Source organism: Ornithodoros turicata, chromosome 6 (genome assembly GCF_037126465.1).
Source record: "Ornithodoros turicata isolate Travis chromosome 6, ASM3712646v1, whole genome shotgun sequence".
Taxonomy (NCBI): domain Eukaryota; kingdom Metazoa; phylum Arthropoda; class Arachnida; order Ixodida; family Argasidae; genus Ornithodoros; species Ornithodoros turicata.
Window position 1 is genome coordinate 72225688 of NC_088206.1, and position 25006 is coordinate 72250693.

The window sequence follows — 25006 nt, forward strand, 5'->3', positions numbered from 1 at the left end:
GTTGCTGTTTTGTGGTCTATTTTTGAAGCGTGATGTGGGCAAGCTAACGCTTGTCCCATCCTACAGTTGGCGATACAAGGTCTTAGTGGCCTAGGGGCCTTTTACATTTCTCTCCTTTTTTGCTTTTTAAACTGTGACACTCATTGTCTGTGATGAGAAATATGCTGAACAAATACAGATGAGAAACCAGGAATGGTAGCTGGTGACCGAGGTTGAAAAAAAAAATATAAAAAATATAAAAAAGCACACTCACGCTGACTGGGTGCTGCAAATGTGCCCTCACTTCTCAAAATAAATAATTCACTAAGGTATCTGCTTGCTCCCACAATTATACTAGCCCCGTCATTTGGTAGCTCCCATAGGAGGTCCTGAGGATATGACGGGGGAGTCTCACTTTGTCACATTTCTAACAAATTGAGGACCTGGTAGGGAAGTCCTGGGGATGTTATCCCTGTCCGCTGATGACTTTCCTCGGACGTACACAGGAGGTCGTTGTGTTCTTGGGGGTCGATCGTACATGACGGATATCTCTCTGACGCAGCGCTTTCCCCGTCCCTGTCAAACATCGTTCTCCATAAGTTCCACGAGGCTTCTAGTAATGTCGTGGTCTAACATGTCCATCGTAAACCTCGTCATTTCAATGTCGTCGACCTGACCGCCATCTTGGAGCACACTGAACTCCCGAAAATTCAAGAATTTGCCACCGACTTGCGTCAGACCAGAACAACGTCTGTAATGGTGCATGACAACATCTTCTTCTGGGAGCCGAATTTCCTTCGCTTCCGGCGCGTGCTTCCAGACGAAATGGATTCCACCGGTGACCGTGGCGTTCGTGCGAGCAATGTATTTTGACCTGTCCCAATGTTGCCAGGCACGCTTCTCTCTTATCGTATACAGCCGCGTTAGCAGAGGAATTCCTCTATATATTAAAGACGTTTCGGGAGTGTACTCCAAGCAGAACATCTGGTTGATGACATTGAAGCTACCGGTAGTCTTGGGGCTGTATTTCTGCTCCAGAGCCAGGATAGCGTCGGGGAGGGTCTTGTGGTGCTTCGCAACTATGAACTCGTCCAGGTCCACGATGACTACGTACTTGGAGGATAGCCTGGCCCGATAGATGCAGTCTTGAACAAAGGCTAGCTGTCCCTGTTCGTGGATTAAGCCGCTGCCTACGGGGAAGTTCCATGGACGGAGATGGGCTACGACTTTGTGCCTCTCTCGAAGGAAGCGGAAAAAGTGGTCAACCTCTCGCGATACCTGATACGAGTAGAACGAGTAATCCTTCACCCCGACGACGGAGTAATAAGTTATGAACTCGGCCAGCTGTAGCAGGTTGTCATACGGTCCAAACAGAGGACGCACACAAACAGAGACGACGTCTTCTCCTTCATTTACTCTCGGTTGGTGAACGCTTATCCAAGTCAGAGGGTACGCCTGATACTTGAGTGCTACTTCAACGCCGGGGCAGCAGTCCGGGTCAAACGCTCGCTCCAACATACAGAGGATAAATACGGCCGTGAACTGGAAGCCGTGGTCTTCGGGGACTAGGCTAAACTCAACTCTTCCGACGTGAACGCGAGATCGCACGCGGACCCTGCATTTCAAGCCCTCTTTCTTCTTGCTCAAGATCGGGTTCGACCTGGCGACGATGCCGATGAGTCGTACGTCGCTCCATGGGGCGCCGTTTCTTTGTTCGACGTACGCGGAGTAGACGTGGACACCAGGTAACACTCCCGTCCAGGTGTCTTCGCCGGCGTCGTCTGCGAGCGTCGCGTTCTTGTACCTTTTCGCGAGACTTGACGAGAGACGGCGATTGAAGAAACGGATTCTGTTTTCCACCAGCTGCGTCGTCTCATTGGGAAAGACGACTTTCTCTGGTGGCGGCGTAAAATGCACGCTGAGGACGTAGTACGCTGAAAACAGTACCGAAAATAGAAGGACCAGGATGCAGCACACTCTGAGCACTTTGTGCGCAGCGGGTCTCAAGCGGCTCGCTGCTGCCATGGTTGCCAACCTGAAAGAGAACATATTTATTCAACTGTAACACTACGAGCGTTCTGGGGTACAACTACCACGCTTTCTAAACAGAAAGATAGCTCTCGGTGCAGGGGACACCAGTGATGGCCACTAACTACTTCTACAGTAGTTTAACTGTAATTACTAACTACTTCGCGATGGAGTAGTTTAACTAGTAGTTGAACTACTATTCAGGGAGGTAGTTAAAACTACTCTTTAACTACTGCAATGTATTTTAACTACATCTCTATAACTACTCAATGTTGTCCATCAACACCAATCGCATTCACAAGCGCTACGCAAACACAGCGATGACAGGAAACCGGATGATAACTTTACGCTACTTGTGTAAGAAACAGGTGCTGCTAATTATGTAGCACCTGTTTCTTACTCAAGGAACAGAGAAATAGCACCGGTGTTGCTCTTGTTCGCCTATTTATAAAGTGCTAGTGAAAGCTTAATTTTGAACACCCTGTATAGTGTTCTTGGACACCTAAATACAAATCACAAGCAGCGATGAAAGTGTAGATTTAGTACACATGCACTGCACTAATTGCTCTGCACCTCCGTTCTCATCAAACAAGTAGCTCAAGGTAAAAGGCGGAAGCACAATCGTGCCGTAAAGCTTGCGACAAAATCGGAAGTAGTTGGCGCCTGCAGTAAGTCAGCTACTGTAGTTAGCTACTCGAAATAGTAGTTTAACCAGTAGTTGCCACACTATTTCTACAAGTTGTTGATAACTACTTTTTAACTATAATCAGGTAGTTTAACTACATGTAGTTAACTACTGGCCATCACTGGAGGACACAGACCTTAGAAACGAAACTGTTCTCACCCTGAAAGGGCATTTGTTTGTTGGAAATATTGGCCTTTTCCCGACCTAAGGGGCTTTCTGCTTATAAGGGGGAATCGCTTCTTCAGAAGTCTATGGGCGATTTTCGTTCGCACAAGACACATGAAGCGCTCTAAACTCCCATCTTAATATTGGTTCTGGCGTGTTCTCTTAGCTTTTCTCTAGTCAATGACGTATTTTTTAGGGGACAACGTTGAGCCGTTGATTTTTAATAAACTAAAGTTGGGTGCGTCCCGAACATGTGCTGCCATCTCGATAGAGTGTCGCGCACTAAAATATTTGCGAATTCGTGCTCAATACAAATCAACGTTTTGAAACACATCGTGCCAGGCGAGAGCACGACCTACTAGATTATAACGACCACGTCATAGGCACCCCTTCATAGCGCCGCACTTGTGAGCTAGCGGTGACGGTACTCATCGTCCCAGTTATTACTTCCTCAACTTCTACAATACTTTGTACTTCAGCTTACCTTAGTATTTCTGTACAAGCGGTGGATGTTCCACAGATGTTTAATTCTGAGTATCATCATCATTCTACGCCTTTCCATAGGATCTATTGCTGTCGTCTGCTACAGTAGTCGCTTCTGCGCGTTCAGAATTCAAATTTTCATCGTCCAATCGTGATGCAGATCTCGCGGGCCGATGAGTAGCGCCCCTAGCGGATTGTGCGGACGGGTTCCTCATAGGGGTTGCCGATTATGACATGGTCGTCATAATCTAGTAGGTCGTGGGCGACAGACGCTACCGGCAGGATGCCGTGTGTGGAGGGCACCTTATAAGGAACCTTCAGGTGGGCAAAGTGAATCCACAGACCGAATATAATGTGGCGCCACTTATGACCATATAGCTGTGTCGCGATATAAAATTCGAAATCGTAAACGAGAAGAGAAAGGGGATAGCGCAAATGCGGTACGATCCCGCCACCTCCAGGCCACAATCACACCTATATATTATCAGCAAGCGGCAGGGGCAAGCAAGGGGTAGATGGAGTGATGCCTCTGCTGATATCTCGAGAAACAGGGATTAACTCACAACTATCAAACGCCTTACAGGGACGGTCTCGTACCCCCCGCCCCTCTCATAATATACTCTCATACCTCTCATACCATTCGATTGCCATTTGCTGAAAATCGAACACTGCGAATTTACCCGGCGAAACACGTCACAGTTATTAAATAAACGAATTAAACTGATAAAATTGCAGAGCATGACAGAACTGATGTTCTAAGACTGGAACAACATAGAAAGGACAAATACATGCAAAGCTTCAAATTGCCTAAGAAGTTCACGATGAAAGATGGAAGTTTGGAAGATGGAAAGATGGATGGATTTTTTTCTTTCTTTCAATCAATCAAACAATCAATCAAGATGGAAGTCACTGCAAAGGTTATTTGCAGTGACTTCCATCTTTCATCATTGCAGAGCATGCCGCGGTCTGTGTTGGTAACAATACGGCAGTTTCCTGGAGAGCAGCCATCTTGCTTGACGTCACCTGGTTGCCATTACAGCACCGTGGGGGCGTCATAGCCGCGCCCACTGATATGCGCCGCAACCAATACCGCAGTTCCCTCGAGAGGAGCTATTTTGCATGACGTCACCCGGTCGCCATTACAGCGGTGTGGGTGCGTCATGGCCGCGCCCGATGATATTGCGCCGAAACCAACGCATAAGAACGGCCAGTCGCCCCGCGGGAAAGAACGTGATAGGATACAGAAATCGTCTGCTTTTGCGCGCGCTATAGTGGCGTGAGCAGACGACTTTCAGAGGTTACTGGGGGCCGCGGCAACCTTCGTACATTTTCTTTCATTTCTTTGGTGAAAACCGCACATTCTAAGAAGTTCCAAACGCGGTGGTTTAGAACAACTATGTTAATCCTCAAAGACAAGTTCACAGTCGCAGGCCAATCCCACCCACAATCACAAATCTGAAGTCACCGACCGTCCGCGCGCGCGGTCGCGTTACAGCTCCGACCAAAAATATATTACGCGTGCTTCCATTACAATCCCCGTTGCACACTGATCATGTTTCGAAATGAAGTGTCGCTGTCGACGTACATGGAGAAGGAGTGCGTGTTTATTTAAAAACATCATTAATTACTTGCGGAAAGAAAACACGTGACGTAGCTTTCACGTATCCGGTTATGCGCCACATTATGGGAGACCCCTCAGTCAATGTTTGGACTACATTGTCCCCTCGCGGAGATATATGCCTGAGTGTCCCCATTTCGAGAGCAAAGGGGATGACTCAACCAAAGGTGCTCCCAGTGTTGTGTAAACATTGCAGCGACTGAAGCGCCAAAGTGGAGGGTGCCGGCCACCCTTGGGACTATTCGCGTGTACTGGCGCATATGACCACCTGTGTTTGTTTTGTCCAGATCACGTGACAATGACGTAGTTCTCGGGGAACTCTATTACCATGACAACGACGACGCACCCGCAGGGTGACGTCATGCGTGACGTATGCATGAGAGAAGCGCATGTTTCGTCACGTTTCGAAAAATTTCTCGAAAATGGCTTGGTTATTCCGAATGAAACTTTGACGGTTGCATGTTTACAGTACTTGTGAAGGTAGTTTCGGAATCGAACCGGCTGTAGGAGACCGTCCCTTTAATGTCTACTTATCCATAATGCGCAAGCATGAATACAAGAGAACATTTCCAAAGGCATAATCCATATCGTTATGAACAGTAAATGAGTACGGCTATTATGCAAACTAGGCATATGACGCCGAATCTAGTTGCGTTAGGAGCCCATATGTGCGGTGTTTGCCGGCGAGAACTTTTCATATCTGCAAGGTCAGTTTTCTGAGCACACTAACACGCGCACAAATGTTTTTTTTTTAAATTTCCATGTCGTGCCCCATATCTCGGCTTTTCTTAGTGTGGATCGCTAAACAGCCAATCTGATGGAAGTTGTCGATCGTTATGGCATTTGAAAATATTCTTCCTATGAAGTCATACAGTTTTTCTTCTTTAGACCCTTTATACTGACCGGTCGAGGAGGGAACCTGACCAACAACAACCTAGTGGCAGGGTACAAGTTGCTTAGACATGCCTGTCTTCCACCAGGGACGTTAGACACAAGGTGCTAAGATCTTTCACGGCACGTCATGGGAACCCTCATGTGGGCGAAGGTACCCCTCGGAACGACAATCAAGGTTGTCTCGCGACGTAAGGTCGCGGGATAATACACACTGTAAACCGAATGGCATTTTCAGCGAATGACAATCGCACCGAATGGCATTCCTTTTGTCTTACATCGAGCTACACGAAGAAACAGAGGGTGTTTCTCCAATGCAGCCCCAATAGCCGCCACCGAGAGCGCCTGTCGCCCGCAGCGCCACCACAGCTTTGCGTAAGGGCGCTCTGCTTCGCATCGCCATCCCATGCCTCCCGCTACCTCTCACCATGCTCCCGGAAGGAGCAATGACGTCATCCGTGGAATGCGATAGCAGCGTCGCCCAGTGATGACGCGTCGCTCGTAGCGCCCTCTAGTGGTGTACCCTACATGGCTAACCCTTCGATTCATCGGAGATAATCCGGCTGTTGAGGGCTGCGTTGGAAACAACACCCCAAGATCCAAGTTGTGCCAGTGTCGAGCCAGATAGAACCTAGGCCGTATACAACCATCATGAGATCTCCTGCAAAGAAGGGTTTGTGTGCACTGATGGGATTTTCAAATAAATAACTGTCAAATCCGGTTGTTCCCATGCGTTCATGGCTGTTTATAGCAATTTCTAACATCAATGATCCAGCCACACACAGGAACTTAGGTTACCTCGTATTGTCTCTCTGTTTCTATGTGTGCTCATCCACCTCTCACCTCCCCGCCCGTGCATTTCCCCTTCCCCTCTATTCCACCCACTCTCCCTGAGCGGGGTGGCCTGTCGGGGTTGGTCGAATAAACACTTCACGTTCTGACATTCTCGGGAGCGGTAGTCTCTTGCCTGACCTAACCCGCTCGGAATCACGACATGGTGGCCTACTGCAAATGAGTCGACGTGATGGCTACCACAGACCTACCGGCACACGGGGATGGATCTCCGTTCAACTCTATTGCGATAGCCCTTCCCGAGAAGTTTGACTTCCGGCGCCCGGAAACTTGGAAACGCTGGCTTACCAGGTGGGAACGGTACATGATTATATCGGGCCTCAACAAACAGAGTACAGATAGGCAAGTAAACTCTTTCCTCTATGCCTTGGGCGCCGAAGCCGAGGATGCCCTTGTCGCCACGCGACTGTCGGACGACGACTCGAAGGAATATACGATAAGGTGGTCGCCGCGTTTGACAAATACTTTGTTCCACGTCGGAACATAATCTACAAAAGGGCACGGTTTAATCAGCGCTGCCAGCTGGAACACGAGCCGGTTGAATCGTTCATAAAGGAGCTCCACCGTCTTGCAGATTCTTGTGAATTCGGTGCGCTGAAGGCCGAACTGATCCGCGACAGGCTTGTGGTTGGACTGCGGGACCGCTCGCTGAGCGAAAAGCTGCAGCTGGATGCAGATCTCACGCTGGACAAGGCAGTAAACACAGCCCGTAACTCTGAGGCAGTAAAGAGCCAGCAACAGGTGCTGCATGGAAACGGCGCGGCTCAACAGACTGATCTAGACGCTCTCACAGCAGGTGGAAGGGTGCCCTTGAAGCCCTCTGGTGGCCGAGACAGCGTGCCGACAGAGCCATGCGGTTGGTGTGGCGGCACACGTGGCCATCCCAGAACGATCTGCCCAGCCCAAGGACAGACTTGCCGCCTCTGTGGAAAGAAGGGACATTATGCGACGGTCTGCAAATCTGCTAAGAAAGACAGGAAACCGAAGGAAACACGACGAGGTCGTGCACGAGGTGCGGCTCGGAAAGGCGCTTTGGAAGAGATGTTTCTAGGAGAAATGCACCTCTCGCCGGCATGTGACCGGTGGTTCATCACAGCCTCCATTGATGGGAGACAACTCAAATTCAGGGTCGACACAGGCGCCGACGTGACTGCAGTGCCGGGAGCTTCGCTCCCGCCAGACGTTTATTTGAAGAAACCCACGAAAGCGCTCTATGGACCTGGGAGGATCAAAGTAAAGACCATTGGGCAGACAAGAGCTAACATATCCTGGAACGGAAACACAACGACGCAAGACGTGTTCGTCGTGGATGGCTTGCAACATGCCCTTCTTGGAAGGCCTGCCATACGAGCACTAAACGTTCTCCCACAGTTGCTCGCACTAGAGGACAGCACAGGAAGCGATCCTGTGGTCTCTGAGTATTCAAGGTTGTTTGGTACCCTCGGACAGCTCGCAGTCAAGTACAACATCAAATTGGTACACCACATGCTGTGACCTACCCGAGACGCGTGCCGTTACCGTTGCTCCCTGCCGTCCAAGACGAAGTGCGCCGCATGGAGGAACTCGGCGTGATACGGAAGGTGGAACACGCCACAGAATGGTGCTCCCTAATGGTGGTGGTGAAGAAAAAGAATGGAAAACTTCGTATATGCGTTGACTACGCAGAGCTTAACAAACAAATAGTCCGGGAGCGTGTCATGATGCCAACAGTTGAAGAAAATCTCAGCAAGATATCTGGCGCAGCCGTCTTCAGCAAGCTCGACGCCAATGCTGGTTATTGGCAATTCCCGTTGTATCCGGAAAGCTCCGAGTTAACGACCTTCATCACGCTCTTGGGACGATACCAGTTCCTCCGCCTGCCCTTTGGCATCGCCACAGCACCAGAGTTCTTTCAGAGAGAAATGTTACGAATTCTGGAAGGCCTAGCAGGAACTACTTGTCACATGGACGACATTCTGGTTTACGGGAGTAACCGCAAGGAGCACGACAAACGCCTGGACGCTGTACTCCGGAGACTTAGTGATGCAGGTGTCACTTTGAATAAGGAAAAATGTGAGTTCGGAAAGCAGAGGATCCAGTTCCTGGGACATATCCTATCACCAGGGGGGATATCCGCCGACCCCGAAAAAACCGAAGCGATCCGGAAACTGCCTGTTCCGGCGTCACTCAGCGAGCTCAGGGCCTTCTTCGGGATGCTAAACCATCTCATGAAGTTTCTGCCGGGACTGTCCGAAATCAGCAAACCTTTGCGGGATCTGCTTGCATCCGACGCCGCGTGGATCTGGGGCCCACAGCAGCAACGTGCGTTTGACAGCTTGAAAGACCAGCTCACAAGAACGCCTGTGCTGACGTACTACGACCCCGGTCGTCCACACACTCTCTCAGTGGATGCGTCTTCGTATGGCCTGGGCGCAGTATTGCTCCAGGAAGACCTGGACGGCCAGCGACGACCTGTTGCTTACGCTTCCAGGGCCCTGACGTCCACGGAAGAGCGGTACGCGCAGGTGGAGAAGGAGGCCTTGGCTATCACATGGGCGTGCGAAAAGTTCCGAATGTACGTTCTCGGCCTCCGTTTTCACGTCGAAACCGACCACAAGCCGCTGGTGCCCATCTTTTCGACAAAGCGGCTGGACGATCTGACGTCTAGACTACAGCGGACGAGGTTACGTACCATGGAGTACGATTTCTCTATTGATCACGTGCCAGGAAAGCACCTGCACACCGCAGATGTTCTCTCGAGGAACCCTGTGCAGAGAAGCAACGGAGGACTTCTGGAAATCGCCTTAAAGGATTACGAAGCCCTTGCCATCGAAAGCCTGCCGGCGTCCGACAGCATGCTGCCGCGCATTAGACAAGCTCAGGAGGCAGACAGAACTCTGCAGTTGGTGACTCATTACAGCGCTACACAGTGGCCAGAAACGAGAGATCTCTCTCCTGAAGTTCGTCTATACGCAAGCGTTGCAGCCGAGCTCTCAGTTGTGGACGGTCTTCTCCTCAGGGGCGCCCGTCTGGTCATACCTCCTTCGCTTCGGCAAGAAGTTCTCGAGAAACTACACGTGGGCCATCAAGGCGTTTCAAGGTGCCGCGCTAACGCTCGCGAGACAGTCTGGTGGCCAGGAATCAGCGCTAACCTTCAAGACTTCGTGCACAAGTGCCCAGCCTGCCAGGCACACAGGCGGCCAGGCGCCGAACCGTTGCTTCAGACTCCGCTTCCGGCAAGACCGTGGGAGGTAATCGGCATGGACATTTTCTACGCCAAGTCCCGGAACTACCTAGTCGTTGTCGATTACTTTTCCAAATTCTTTGAGCTAGCGCCACTGAAGAAAACTGCAACCGCAGACGTCATCTCGAAGCTAGAGCCGATATTCGCAAGATTTGGGTTTCCCGACGTGATCCGCTCAGACAACGGACCACAGTTCGCGTCGCACGACTTCAAACGGTTCCTGTCGAAACACGACATCAGGCACGTGACGTCGAGCCCCTATTATCCCCAGGGCAACGGTCAGGCGGAACGAACAGTGCAGACGGCGAAGATGCTACTTGCAAAATCACCCAATGTGCACCAGGCGCTTCTAGCACACCGGTCTACGCCTGGACAGTGCGGTTACTCGCCGGCCGAGCTGCTGATGGGACGAAAGTCTACTGTGCCGACGACGCACGACAATCTTATTCCACAGTGGAGTCACTTGACCGAGTACAGGAAGGCGTACCACGAGGCGCAGAAGTCTCAAGCATCCACGTACGACACTCGACGGAGGGCGTGCGAACGCCAGGAGCTGCCCAGCGAAACACACGTTAGGATCCTGTCTGGAGCAGCAACACACGGTACGATTTTGGGCACAGGCTCTACTCCGAGGTCCTACGTCGTCCAAACAAGTGCTGGGGTCACAAGGCGCACAAGCAGGCACTTGCAGGCGGATTCGAGCTCGCATCGGGATGACCAGGCGGTCCAGCAGCGCTACAGTGATCAAACAACGGGGGAGACCTCCCACGCATCTCAAAACCAGGCTGAGTGACTGAGAACAAGGTCTGGGAGAATTGTGAAAAAAACCTGAACGATACGGTGTTGTAACACCATAGAACTGTAAATGACGCTTAGGGGAAGTGTGTTCTTTATGTAATATGTGTTCTTTATCTTCAGTGCAACAATTTCTGAAAGGGGGAGATGTCGGGATGACGAAGACGAAGAAACTCTTTGGGCCAGTTCTCACTTGGCGACGCCCGACGCGGCGTCGTGAACGGGCGGCGGAAGTAGAGGCGCATTTCCGCCGCCCCGTCAACGCGCACGATTTTCATGTTCCCACCACAGTGGCATTCCGTCGTCCAAAGCAGACGAAAAATCAGGAGGCGTGGCCTTTCTGTGTCACCTAATTGGTCGCCAGCTGTCGTTCTCGGCAGCTCTCGCCGACGTCGTGAAAGAAGGTCGGCATGGCAGTTTTTTTGGCTCGACGTCTCTCTTCTCCCGACTCCGGAAATGCGCGTCTATTTCCGCCGTCCGCTCACGACGCCGCGTCGGGCGTCCCCAAGTGAGAACTGGCCCTTTCGCGCGTGTGTGTCGGGGTGGCCTGTCGGGGTTGGTCGAATAAACACTTCACGCTCTGACATTCTCGGGAGCGGTAGTCTCTTGCCTGACCTAACCCGCTCGGAATCGCGACATTTTTCACCACGAAAGGTGGCACACCTATTGGCAAAATGATGCCAGTTTCGATAATTAAGGCACCAGGGCCAAACATCATTATGCAGGTACACTAGTTATATTTTTATATATTTTGCTCGAAACTAGCGAAACATTAGATTATTTCGTAGAATCGTTGCCTTTTCAAAGACACAGCTAATAGACCTCTACCTGTTTGTAAACAAATGACGTCATAGTGTTCGACAGCGCCAGGAATTTGGTAGAGTTGAACTATACGTTCAAAGCTAGTGGCGAATAAGGTCGCGCCCGAAAGCCACGGTCTTGAGGGGATTACGATGGTCCTTGAAAGGGACGTGACCTCCGGTCCTACTTTTCTTTCAATAGGCGAACAAGCGCCCATTCGTGGAACCCAGCTCTCCCGATCTGTTTCGGTTTCGGTCTGTCTACCTACGTCATGATGACGTTTGTCCGGTAGAGGTTTATTGGCTAATTCCCATAAGCAAAGACAACTAGGAAGCCTACCTGCACAACACTTGGCCCAGCACGGCAAGCCCTATCACCACCACCACCACCACCACCACCACCACCACCACAACACTTGGCAACGTGGCGACTGGGAACCAGGGTACATCTCCGAAAAGCAGGGTTTTAGGCCTTCCTTCCTTCCTTGGCGTCAAAAGTTATCAAATTCGTGATGAAATATTGGAGTAGAAGTTTTCATTCGTCTGTCATTAGTTCGAACGGCTTGTCGTTGTTGCTCTTGATGCCTATCTACTGCGAGGGTACGTTGTCGGTGCGAGGGGGAAATGCGATAACGAGTTCCCGGAACTCATTTCGGGCGTATCGTCATTTCATTTCACCGCGTGACATGAAACGAATATCATTCAGTGCGAACATCATTCAATGGGAATGACATTCAATTTGCCGTGCGACAGGGGTATAATATTCGGCATCATAAAAACCGAGTTACGTCTCCGCAAGAAATCCGCACTTACCAAAGTCACCTGTGCGCGACTTGAGAGTTCCATCAGTAGCCGGGTAGAATACAAAACGCAGCGTTCACACAAACACCCTGTGCATACGCTGCATATACACAAAGTATACGTGAACCAAGTATAGGGTTTCGTAAAAAAAAAAAAAAGAAAAGAAAAAGACGGCGTTGTGTTCGAGGTTTCCCTGGAGATGTGCCTTTGTTTGCTCGCGACTTCTTCCGTGCATACGGCGATTACATTGCTCCAGAGCTATACGCAAAGGAACATTCAAGGAACGCCGTCGAGTCTGTACGATGACACGCGAGGGTCTTTTCAATGAACCCTGCTCGTCCACGATTAATTGCACCTTTTTGATTTCGGGCTCTGCCAGGCGGGGCCGGCTTTCGCGGTGTCTGACGTGACGAAAACAGCGCTAAAAAAACAACGCTGGACGAAGATGTGGACAGGACAGGCCCTAGGATGTCTACAACTTCGTTCTTCTGTGTTTTTAGCGCAGTTGTTTTCATGCTAAGCATTCACCAACTTGAGGCAATAACTGGCCCGGTTGGTGAATATCCATGATGAAGCGAGAAAAGACACTTCGGATGGAACAGACACGGAAACAGTCGCGCCAGTTGGGAATGCCCACGGTGGAGCGACAAAAGATGCCGGTGTTCCCATGTATGCTCCGTCCTAGTGTCTTTTGACACATCATTAGGGTTCCGGGTTTTCGGAGTTTTCATTTTGGAAAATTCGGAGGCTGTTTATCGGAGTTTTTAACTTCTCCGAAAGTCGGAGTTTCTCGGTGAAATAAAAAGCCGTAAAGGCGCCACATGGGCCTTGGAAAAATCGGAGTTTATCGGATAAATTCGATTTTGTAAAAAAAAAAAAAACACCGGTGGGAGTTTGTCGGATAAATCCGAAAAGTCGGAAGCCTACGGATATTCACCAACTTGCGCAATTTCTCACCATCATGCAATTTTAGTTGTTCCCACACAAGTTGGAGGCCACATGTATTAATTGGTTTCTCAGTAAGATAATCTTTCAACGTCCGGTTTATTCTGTGCCGTTTCCTGATTCACAGCGTAAATTCCTCGTGGCATTTCGTAAAACACAACAAGAGATGAGCACCGAGTTCGTGTCTCAGCGCTTTTTTTTTACTTTTACAAATTTCAACTGGAATGACATATAGGATTACTATTCTTCCTCCCTGTACTCCTTGCACTATGTACCGCACTGCACTATGTACTGCACTACCGCACTGCACTATGTACCGCACGTTTGTTGGAACGGGACAAATACGCAACATGCCAGGCATGAAAGATGATGAAAGATGAGAAGATCAGATGAAAGATCAGAAGATCATGCCAGGCATGCACGTCTACAAATCGAGACGAAATATATATATTTTTTTAGTTCATCTTGGGGGGGGGGGGGCGCGGCGCGCGGATCTCAAATTGTAAGCCCCTCACATGGGAATACAAATAAACTGTAGTAGCGTGTCTTGGTAGTGGCTCCCTGCTACAGTGAACCCTCGTTAATATGACCCTCGATAATCTGACATACGCGCTATACGACCATACTCCTGGGGAACAATGCAGCGAAACTTCTGCATAATCCCCCCGTTAATATGACAATTCCGCACTATGAGAAAAATTTTCGGGAACGACCATGGTCATAATAACAAGGGTTCACCACTACGAATCTCTACAGTGAACCCTCGTTAATACGACCCTCGATAATCTGACATACGCGCTATACGACCATACTCCTGGGGAACAATGCAGTGAAACTTCTGCATAATCCCCCCGTTAATATGACAATTCCGCACTATGTGAAAAAATTTCGGGAACGACCATGGTCATAATAACAAGGGTCACACCACTACGAATCTCTACAGTGAACCCTCGTTAATAGGACCCTCGATAATCTGACATACGCGCTATACGACCATACTCCTGGGGAACAATGCAGCGAAACTTCTGCATAATCCCCCCGTTAATATGACAATTCCGCACTATGAGAAAAATTTTCGGGAACGACCATGGTCATAATAACAAGGGTTCACCACTACGAATCTCTACAGTGAACCCTCGTTAATATGACCCTCGATAATCTGACATACGCGCTATACGACCATACTCCTGGGGAACAATGCAGCGAAACTTCTGCATAATCCCCCCGTTAATATGACAATTCCGCACTATGAGAAAAATTTTCGGGAACGACCATGGTCATAACAACAAGGGTTCACCACCACGAATCTCTACAGTGAACCCTCGTTAATATGACACTCGATAATCTGACATACGCGCTATACGACCATACTCCTGGGGAACAATGCAGCGAAACTTCTGCATAATCCCCCCGTTAATATGACAATTCCGCACTATGAGAAAAATTTTCGGGAACGACCATGGTCATAATAACAAGGGTTCACCACTACGAATCTCTACAGTGAACCCTCGTTAATACGACCCTCGATAATCTGACATACGCGCTATACGACCATACTCCTGGGGAACAATGCAGTGAAACTTCTGCATAATCCCCCCGTTAATATGACAATTCCGCACTATGTGAAAAAATTTCGGGAACGACCATGGTCATAATAACAAGGGTCACACCACTACGAATCTCTACAGTGAACCCTCGTTAATAGGACCCTCGATAATCTGACATACGCGCTATACGACCATACTCCTGGGGAACAATGCAGCGAAACTTCTGCATAATCCCCCCGTTAATATGACAATTCCGCACTATGAGAAAAATTTTCGGGAACGACCATGGTCATAATAACAAGGGTTCACCACTACGAATCTCTACAGTGAACCCTCGTTAATATGACCCTCGATAATCTGACATACGCGCTATACGACCATACTCCTGGGGAACAATGCAGCGAAACTTCTGCATAATCCCCCCGTTAATATGACAATTCCGCACTATGAGAAAAATTTTCGGGAACGACCATGGTCATAACAACAAGGGTTCACCACCACGAATCTCTACAGTGAACCCTCGTTAATATGACACTCGATAATCTGACATACGCGCTATACGACCATACTCCTGGGGAACAATGCAGCGAAACTTCTGCATAATCCCCCCGTTAATATGACAATTCCGCACTATGAGAAAAATTTTCGGGAACGACCATGGTCATAATAACAAGGGTTCACCACTACGAATCTCTACAGTGAACCCTCGTTAACATGACCCTCGATAATCTGACATACGCGCTATACGACCATACTACCCGTTGTATTCCCCCGTATATAATTCCCCCGTTAATATGACAATTCCGCATTATGACAAACATTTTCGGGATCGACCATCATAGTCATAATAACGACGGTTCAATGTATACCTCAGCCGTTGCATCAGAGCACATCGGCGCTTCACATGGTTGTCTCACGACGTAAAGCACGGCATTATTATTAGAATAGTTTCACGCGGGGAACGTTATACGAATGGGATAGCGCAACTAAGGGGGGACGAGGATAGACGCAAGAGACAAGAACAAGGGGAAGGTCAATATAACGTGAGGACCATTTACCTGTTTCAGGTTGTCCACTTCTTCGGTGATCGAACAACGCCCGTTGCTCCTCCCGATGTCAGTTAGGCGATGCCTGCGCACAAATTGCGATGGCGAACGTACTTTGCCGCGTACTTATCGGGACAGCCTCCGGCGCATTCGACAAGAGCGATAAAACCCCATTGAGTTGAGCGATACCAGCTCGCAATAGATAAAGCCAATCGAGCTCCATATGTGAAAATGGTTTTGTCCATTCTGGGAGACTTCGTAAGGATTCGAAATAAAAAAAATAGGGGAATATCTTAACTGACACGAACCGCCCCCTCGATACCGAATGGAACATTCGCGTTCATTTTGGGTGAGTAATTAATTCGTAAATGATGGAAATAGCAAACGGAAATGCGAAGACCGGAACACAGATCTCCACACGTGACGTCACCCAGCACTGTCGTCTGCTTCGCAATCAGCATTCTCCCTTGGCGGATGCCGGATGATGTCAGCGGTGCGCTGCTTTCATTTCCCTATCGCTTCACAATAAATTCGTTTGAATAAAAATCTGCGCAGTTTTTGGAACGAGATATTTCGTACACATATTCCTGATATCCTAAAAGGTTACGTCTGTACCAGAACCTTTGTGGTGATTTTGTTGCGGAGTCCTACTTTAAGTCCTGTTTCACACGAACGTTCTTCTCGTTTCGTGTTTTTAACGGAGGCAAAACGGACTCATTGGAACCTATACGGGGCTCGATTGCCCGTAGCTTCCATTTTTGAAGCAGACGGACGACAAAAGCGGACGTGAGAAAGAACCCGAAAAAACAAGACCGAGAAGAACGTTCACGTGTAGCAGGCGAAAGAGACGGGCTGATAAAAAAAGCCGCCCCCGCCCACAAAAAAAAAAAGGAAAAAAAAGAAAAAAATATCCCTCATGGAAAGGCTAACCAATAGTTTGGTAGAGGAGTTAAAGGTAAAACAGTCAACCTTCTCGTGGCGGAAAAAATCGGGTAGATTCGTTATAATCTGGGATGCTGAACTTACACGATGAAAAAGATGAGACAAGGACCCGAGAAATGTTCTAAAGTTGTCAAAGGGAGACCTAGTAGGGATCTGAAGGGGAAGAGTTAGTGAGTGATGTCAGGACGTAGGCATGGAAAAATATGCGAACCTCTTCAAAAAGACTCAGGTACAGCACTTAAATGACAAGTTTTTAAATGTTTTACGATATTTGCTTTCCGTTAAGTTACATAAGAAAGGCTTCTTGCTTCGCGCGATCGTGTCAGAGAAAGGGTCGTGGCAAGAAATGATTAGTCATTTTCTTCGGGATAAATTAGGAATGTTAAATATCGATTCGTCTGAGCTGAAAAAAAAAAAAAAAAAAAACCCTGAGATGTCATTCAAATCATCGAGGGATTTAATTACAAAAAAAGTGGAACTCTTTTCGCTGATTGTAACTAATCTGTATCGTAATCTGCCTACAGAAAAATTTGTCCAGTGTGTGAGGGAAGGGATGGAAGATTTTGGGGTTATTAAGTTTCAAAATATCAAAAAGTATTATCATGACTTCCTAAAGGAATCACAAACCACTGCAATGCTTCAGAGGAAGAACCAGACCATACAGCAAACGTTGTTTAATTTAACAACAATGTCACGTATCCATCACTGCCGCACTATCAACGACGGACGACAAAATGGTATTCATCCTGAGTGGGTCACGCGCCGATCCAGCACACGCAAAATTCATGCGTCCCTTTGCCCGGCTATTAGCACACATAATCGGAAAACTCATTATCCAGTTGACGACCCTGCTGAAAACCGATCTCCCACCCCATTGTTTCTCATCCGATTATCAGGAACCGATCGGCTATCCACGCAGATGCCAAATAGCAGAAACAGCTTGAGCTGTCTAGTGTCACCCTTTTATCTGGTCTGGTCTGTTACAGCTTGTCCTAGACAGCCGGATTTTTTGCAGAAAAGGAACAACAACAACACTTCCTTCGGAGGAAATCCTTGGCGCCTTCCTCATGTCGCGTCGGTGTTTCTTTGAAGCCTCTTGATGACACCTCAAGTGGAGGAGGGTTCTTTCTTCCTTCCACTCACTGGAGTCGAGGTCGTTTAAGAATACGGCCGTTATTTTCTGTTGAAGCGCCAACAACTTCGAAGCAAAAGTTAAATATAATGCAGTAGACATCGCTTGAGTAAAAAATCATCCAAATTAGTGGGACGTTGGTGAGCAGGTACATTTACTCTTACCATTCGGTACTCTTTTTCGGTGCGTTTACTGGGTAGCGCCGCGAAGCAACTACAGCCATGTGCAGAACGGACGAAGTGTAGTCAGCAGGGAGAGATGATGGTGGTGGTTAGGGAGAGGGCAATTGGAAGTATAGTGTGTGTCTAGGGTCAAGCGGGAACATCAGTCTGGGAAGCCCGCCAGTGAAAACATCCGATCCCACCTGGTCGCAGACTTCAGCACAATAGGCACCAATAGGGCGATTGTTCCTGCCACCTAATACATCACCACTATCCATGGTAACGCTGTTCTACGGTTGATAGCATAAGGACAGATGGTTGCGTCCTCTTGAGCTGCGTGTCACTGGCTAGCCACACAGAAGGCATTTGCTGTTAGATGTCAGAAGCCCCTGCCCCTTTTTAAATTCAGTGTTAGCGCCGCGAACAAACTGTGGCTATTAGCGGTGTACAGACGTGGATAGATGGAGAGAAGACAGCAGGAAGAAGCGGGGGAAAATGAGGATAATACGCGCCCTGAGCGGTGGAACTGTGCTGACGTTCGCCTGGAACTCGCGGCCGGTGCCCTGCCCGGATTCGAACCCCCCAGCCCCGGCGTGGAAATCTACGCCACGCGAGCTCTTAAGAAGCCCCCTCTGTCACGATTGAGACTACAAGAGTTGAGATCAGTGCACAATGTTCAATTACATCATTGCCAGAAAAAACAAAGCGCAAAGCAATAGTGTTATTAGAATATAAAACAGAGCTTACAATAATGACTAATCAACACGCGAAGTCACTTCTATTACATTGATCACATGATTGTAGCGGCCAATGGAAGACCGCCCTCATCATCGGGTAGCGGCCTTCTCCGCAATGATCCGCGACATCGTCCCAGTCCGTGTCCCAAACTCCGAAGCAGGAAAATCCTGTTCGCCTCTGGATCTCGCAGATGAAATTGTGAACCAGATCGGGTGCGGGGTAACTAAGCCACGTGTTTCCGCACAAGGACCATCGGAAGTAAGTGAAGTTGGAGGTCAAACATCCGGAGACAGCGTCGCAGGTTTCGTAGAAGGATAAGTGCCCGGCCTTCCTGGTGTGTGGACCCGCGGGACCCGGTCCGCTGCTGGGTTGGGATTGCTCAATGGTGGTCGCTGTTGCGATGGATAGTTGGGACTCGAGCGCAAAGGATGGCAGGAGGACACAGGCGGTGTCCACCTTGTTGGACGTGGTGTTGCTGAGGAAGCCGGTGATATTGTTGATAGTGAAGCCGTCGTAGTAACTAGAACGTGCAAAGAACGAGGATCAGTCAAAACGAGGAGACCATGCCAAGGCGGTTTCCAGCAAAGTACCAGGAATTTTCCGATATTTTCGTCGACTTTATACGCAACTAAAAGGGGACGACCGTGTGAACAGCTGTAGTTTGCTCAGACTTTCATTGCATGTTGCGAGGAGCTTATCAGTGCGCAGAACTGCCCACGAAAAATCTTGATGTACCTGTCCCATCCGCTCCTATGCACTTGCACTTTATGCGAGCACCCATTAACTGTGCAGCTGGGGAAGGAGCGAACACTTGTCGCATCTATGTTCAAATATAAATGCGCGCCTTTCGTAGCCCTGGGGTAATTCAATTCAACGTTTTATTTTTGAGGTGCCTATAAACAATATAAATGTCTACCTTACAGTGCACACCATATTAAAATAGATGCAGAATGAAAAATAGTATGTTTATAACACCCACGATTGAATCAATGATTAAACAATCCATTTGAGAGCACGAGAAAATGAACTGTGGCCATAGCAAAGGTATCGATATGATGCTGATGATGGACGTGATTGAAATAAATCGTAAGACGCGTTAATAGCTTATAATATCGTGTAGCAGCATCTAACGAGTGGTACCAGTGGAGTGATAAGATGATGCTTAGCCTTACGTGAGGACAGTTGGTTGGAACTCCTGGTCCGTGAAGGACGGCGGTACGAGGAGGAAAGAGAAAGGGTCCAGGAACCGGCTCAGCTGGCCCGAGTCGTAGGCGGCGAGGTGATAATCTCTTTGGTCAGATACCAGGCCTAGGCTGATGTTGTACTGAGACAGCTCCGTCCACATCCTCGTCATCTTGTCAGTCACTTCCGCGGTGATGTTACCCACGGGGGACGACCAGAAGAGGTACACCCGGTGATAGTTGTAGGTTTCGCACCATTTCCTTGCGTTCTACGGTATGTCGAAAGAGTTGGATGTCAATAAGTGATGCATGTGGCACGACTACAGAGCAAGAACGTCGCGTGGCTACCAGCACCGACCGGGGCTTTGTCCCACATCGTCTGGTTACCTTGACGTTTTCTACACGTGAACTCCCGCAAACCCTGCCATTACGGAACAGCCCTGCCAAACAAAACGACAGCCGATGAAAGATGAAAGTCACTGAAAAGGTTAGCCAGCTGTATAGGACTCGAACCCACATATTCTGGATTACCGGTCCAGGGGTCTACTAACGCCCCTCCCCAGCGACTTCCAGCTGCGTCATCTGAAGGGACAAATCAACCACTCTCTCACTCATCCCCCTTTCACTCTTACATTTTTGCTCACTCATACAGACATTCATACGACGGGATCGACGCAAGCGGCAATGTTGAACACGAGAGAACTGGTGTTCTGAGGCTGGAACAACATACGAGAAAGGACAAATACATACAATTTGAGGCTTTGTATGTATTTGTCCCTTCTCTGTTGTTCCAGCCTCAGAACATCAGTTCCTTCATATTAAAAGGACAGCGCCGTCCCACTTACCTCGGTGAAATTCGTCCGCGCCTGCCCAGCCTCGGCCGTGCTCTCTGTGAAGAGCGTCCGGAACCTCTGGTCTTCCTCGGGCGTTCCACCGACTATGACGCCGACAGATTTGATGTAGGGGTTCCAGTTGGTTATGATGGGGTACGGATAGAAGGCCGGCTGTTCTCCCTGCCGAGGTACCAGAGCATATCCGTCGTTCATCTTCATGCAACAGTAAACAGCCAAGTGACAGTACGGATAGGGAAAAGCGACGCTCTTGTAGTCACTACTATACACGTGGAGGTCTTGACTTCGGGACTGGAACACGCACACCACGGTATGGTTCTCGAGTCTGTAAAGGGTGTCATTGGGGTCGAAGGAGAACAGAGGCGGTACGGAAGTAGCCGGCGAGATGCTGTCGTAGGGAAATTGATAGTCCGGGTCCATAGCAGAGGGTGTCTAGAATCAATAAAACGCCCGCTGATATGGAGGTGAAAATACCGGCACTATAGTCCCGTCGTTAGTGTCCACACAGCAATGAAAGCCCGTGCGTCGTCTACGAATGCTTTTTAACGCGTCTACGGCGAACGCTGACTCGCAAGACTCGCTGACACCTCTCCTACGACCCAGGCGCCTCAACTGGGCGCCTCAACGCCTCAGCACCCTCTTCGTGTATACTTGTGCTCGCCGCCTACACTCTAGCATTCCTAGATTTTCTGAATATGACTCTTAATTAGCAACGCCTTTTTCAGAAAAAGCTAATGTATAAAGTACACACTCCTTTTATTTATTTATTTTTTTTTTACCACAGGAAGACGCGCGCGTTATACACCGGAAAATGCGTTCTGCGAATGCTTCGTCAAATGTTACCGAGTCTTACGATGACGCTCTATAACACAAGGAATAAGAATGCCTAGGAATGACTCTAGGGCGAGGGCAGTAGCGTGATGTGGGCAAGTATTGCGCTTGTCCCATCCTACAGTTTGGAATACAAACGCTTTTGAGGCATGTCTGGCATCGGTGGTTCCGTGGGACTGCCTAGGCAGTTCCACGGAACTACCGAAGAGCAGCTGCTCTTCGTTTTCAGGCGAAGCGTGATGTGGGCAAGCTCACGCTTGTCCCATCCTATACAGTTGGCAATACGAAAGCTTCTGACGGATGTTTTGCCATCAAACGTGTCAATAGAAGGACCAGGGTTCGTGGTTGAACGTAACGCGACCCTGACTTTTCCTTGTGGACTCCATATCCCATTGCTCTAGAGACCTGGGATGAATGTCACTTGAGACACCTGAAGTAGGCGTCCGCCCTGCCGCCAGTAGTGTCGATAATATACGCTACAACTGTACGTCTCTGCGCATGAGAGAGAGAAAAGATTGGAGAAAGCACGTGACAAAGCGTCTGTCCACTTCTCAGAAAGCGGCAATAAGGGGGCACGCACAGTCCCTCAATAATTTCCCTAGTCCCTCTCCACTACTCCCTCTCTGGAGTATTGAATGACCGTGCTATGGTGAAAAAGATAAAGCAACGTGGACCTCACGGGCAGTTGTGGTACCTTATTTGAGAACGATCCAACGAGACCGTTCTACGTGCACGAGGGGAATAAGGAAAAAGCAGAGAGACTGCGCGAAAGGCTGACCTAGCTGCTTTCATAGCGCATCCCCGCAGAAGAAGCGAGAACTGTTTCTTACACTTGCTGGTTCTGCTTCCGATGTATCTTCATCTTCATCATCCTGCCTCAGGTGGTTTAAGTAAAAGACTATGAAAGCTATGACCGCGGCCAGGAGAAAAATTCCTACAGACTCTATCATCAGTCCCCAGGTTGCCGTGTGTCCTCCCGCAAGAGTCGCATCTGAAGGTAGAATGTTTAGCTCTTCAACCACTTCCTGCAGAGAGGCAAGGAAGTAGAATCTGTTAGAGCATAACACCCTTCCAATGCTGGTTTAAAGGAACAAAGCAACGGCATTTAGGATTGCTTGAAATCTGGCTTCACTCATTACAGGCGCAGATAAACGACATTGCGGATTGCTCTAAAGTGAGTTTCCTTCCACCGAGCATTCCGACTAATCAATTCGCTTTCAAAAATCAGCCGTCTGTCGAGGAGCGCGATCAGGGATGCGTGCCCGATCCTATTGACGTAACGCAACGAGCCCAGTGTGCGTAGCAGTCGTTTACAAGCATAGTCGTTTAGAGCGTCGGTATTCCTATGCGCGCCCATCGGATCCCGCTGCGTCAGGGAGTGATGTGGATCTCATTCCAGTTGGAGAGGGGGGGGGGGTTGCCGAATATTTGGTGGGGTGTTGGGGAGATGTTTGGGGTTGTAGGGTGTGTAAGGGGATCTGGGTAAGTCACCGTGTCGTTCGTGTCTGGAGGAGGAGTGGCGGTAAAGATTCAGATGAAAGATCTCGCGCGCGCTCAATACGTCAGTTAGGATTGTTGTCCTTGTGCGAGAACGCGTGGCGTTCGTCGTACGTCCTGCTGCAACCAAAGACGAAAAATTTATAGGGCAGTTGAATATCTTTCACTGCTCCCTTGATACCCTGCTGTTTGCTCGTCAGGGCATTACATCGTGCCAAGCAAGCACCTGCGTGAATTCGTAATAAGCTAAGCCATGCAGTGTTGAGAACTGATGTTTCCGCACGTATTTCCGGTCGCAGCTTAGTCACTTAGTTTCAAGTCACCGATCACAAAAACAATGTGAAGCACATGGGGGACCATCTCCCACGGCTCTAGGTACTTCTGCATTTTGCCCTTAATCTCGATATCGGGTGAGCGGATTTCAATGAGTATGGTATCAAAATACTCTGGAAAGAATTCTGCATCAGAGTTTCAATACGGATTTTCATTTTTTTCTTTTTAGTTTTTAACGAGAGTGCTTCAAAGTTGCATTCAATTTTTCACGTGCTTTCGCAACGCCTAGAAAAATGTCAAAAGCGAAAATTAAGAATCGGCAATGAAGCTCAAATGCAGCATTTGACAAGCTATCGAACAAAACAAACCGGGTGAAAATCCGTCGAATATTAACCTAGATTAAGGGCAAAACGTGAAAATACATGGAACATTTGGAGCTGGTATCCCCTCTTAAGGCTGTGCCACTCACCGCGGGTTCCTCAACGAATGGTTCTTCGAGACGCTTCGCTTCACCAGCTACCTTATTGGGTGCCTTCGGCGCCAGAGTCCGCGCTGTGGCAGGAACAGCACGTTCGGGCGATTCGTCGTCCTCGATATTTCGGTAAGCCATAGACGCCCTCCTGGACGCCAACCGCTGATCGGATGGCTTCGACGGCAAGTAGAACATAGGCCTTACGTAGATGCCAGGCGTAGCCGCACCATAAGAAGGGTTCGACCCCGATACGAGGGAAGGCGGAGGAGTACGTGCAGGAGAGTAGCGATACCAGTCCTTGCCCAAGTTCGGTTGTAGAGTTTTCGGAAGCTCATCGAAACCTTCAACTTTAGAGGCCCTGCGACTCCTCTGGGTTTTGGGCGGTGCAACAGAACGTTTCTTCTCGGACATGACGGAAAATGTCGCGTTGGAACGTTCTTCTTCGATGTCGTCGTGTTAATGCGCGACACACCGCGCGACAGCTGAATTTATTTCGACGGCGATGACGTTGAAGATGACGGTGCCGATGTGTTTTGATGATGCCGACGTTCTGATGTCTTTAGTTTCATGTTGTGAAGTCAATAGTGACCCTCAATGATCTTCAGGTAACTTACGGCTCTTAGGCTGTATTACATAAGATTTCCCGATTTTCTGTCTCCTAAAATAAAACCGTTTTTAAACCGATTTTGAACTGGTATGAAACCTTATCAGCGCCGTCCGCAGTCTACGCTCGTAGGACTACATGGTACAGCAACAGCGAGGCATGAGCACCTTGGCCTTGGAGCAGACAGGCAGTTTATGTTGCCTGCGTAGTTTGACAGCTGGCTGCTGGTAAACCCAGCACAACAAGTTATACATGTGAAAGAGAACGCTTAATAAATTGAGGTAAAACGGTACGGAGCGACGTCGGGTGGCAAATAATCCTAAATTCGTCGAACAACAGTGATCTATGTTCCCGACCGTCTCGCTGGTCCTGATGGCTACGTAGCCGACACGTAGCCAACTTCTTTCGTTTTCTTTGATTTTTTTTAGACCCAGTGTTGTACGCATGCAATGTAGTTTTCCGCCGT

At 48.9% G+C, this 25006-nt stretch overlaps 3 protein-coding genes across 9 annotated transcripts; 1 reads left to right on the forward strand and 2 right to left on the reverse strand.

The window, feature by feature from the left end:
- On the reverse strand, positions 1–15985 carry LOC135397301 (uncharacterized). Of its 6 annotated transcripts, none has more exons than XM_064628777.1 (3): positions 15871–15985; positions 6277–6480; positions 1–2014 (listed from the first exon to the last, which is right to left on the reverse strand). In XM_064628777.1, exons 2-3 carry the CDS (start codon positions 6396–6398, stop codon positions 559–561), a joined length of 1578 nt encoding a protein of 525 aa, XP_064484847.1. In that variant the 5' UTR covers positions 6399–6480; positions 15871–15985; the 3' UTR covers positions 1–558. The 6 variants fall into 6 exon arrangements, with proteins under 6 accessions (XP_064484847.1, XP_064484849.1, XP_064484845.1 ...); XM_064628779.1 differs by having other exon boundaries at positions 6387–6510; XM_064628775.1 differs by having other exon boundaries at positions 6277–6510.
- Positions 8255–10717, forward strand: LOC135398724 (uncharacterized protein K02A2.6-like). Its single transcript, XM_064630108.1, has one exon. The coding sequence runs from the start codon at positions 8255–8257 to the stop codon at positions 10715–10717; it is 2463 nt and encodes an 820-aa protein (XP_064486178.1).
- A 2815-nt stretch (positions 15986–18800) lies between the features above and the next one.
- On the reverse strand, positions 18801–24398 carry LOC135398323 (chitinase-3-like protein 1). Of its 2 annotated transcripts, none has more exons than XM_064629742.1 (5): positions 23934–24398; positions 22525–22719; positions 20858–21025; positions 20004–20281; positions 18801–19351 (listed from the first exon to the last, which is right to left on the reverse strand). In XM_064629742.1, exons 1-5 carry the CDS (start codon positions 24345–24347, stop codon positions 18853–18855), a joined length of 1554 nt encoding a protein of 517 aa, XP_064485812.1. In that variant the 5' UTR covers positions 24348–24398; the 3' UTR covers positions 18801–18852. The 2 variants fall into 2 exon arrangements, with proteins under 2 accessions (XP_064485812.1, XP_064485811.1); XM_064629741.1 differs by having other exon boundaries at positions 20858–21295.
- Between the last annotated feature and the right edge of the window lie 608 nt (positions 24399–25006).

Excerpts from the sequence above, each read along its gene's own strand:
- LOC135398724 (XM_064630108.1), top strand. The coding sequence starts at position 8,255 with ATGGAGGAACTCGGCGTGATACGGAAGGTGGAACACGCCACAGAATGG.
- LOC135398323 (XM_064629741.1), bottom strand. The coding sequence starts at position 24,347 with ATGTCCGAGAAGAAACGTTCTGTTGCACCGCCCAAAACCCAGAGGAGT. Across the intron at positions 22,720-23,933 it reads CATTCGTTGAGGAACCCGCG|GAAGTGGTTGAAGAGCTAAA; the intron begins GTGAGTGGCACA and ends GCCTCTCTGCAG. Across the intron at positions 21,296-22,524 it reads CGGAAGCAGAACCAGCAAGT|ACACCCTCTGCTATGGACCC; the intron begins GTAAGAAACAGT and ends TATTGATTCTAG.
- LOC135397301 (XM_064628777.1), bottom strand. The coding sequence starts at position 6,398 with ATGAATCGAAGGGTTAGCCATGTAGGGTACACCACTAGAGGGCGCTAC. Across the intron at positions 2,015-6,276 it reads TTGCTCCTTCCGGGAGCATG|GTTGGCAACCATGGCAGCAG; the intron begins GTGAGAGGTAGC and ends GTTCTCTTTCAG.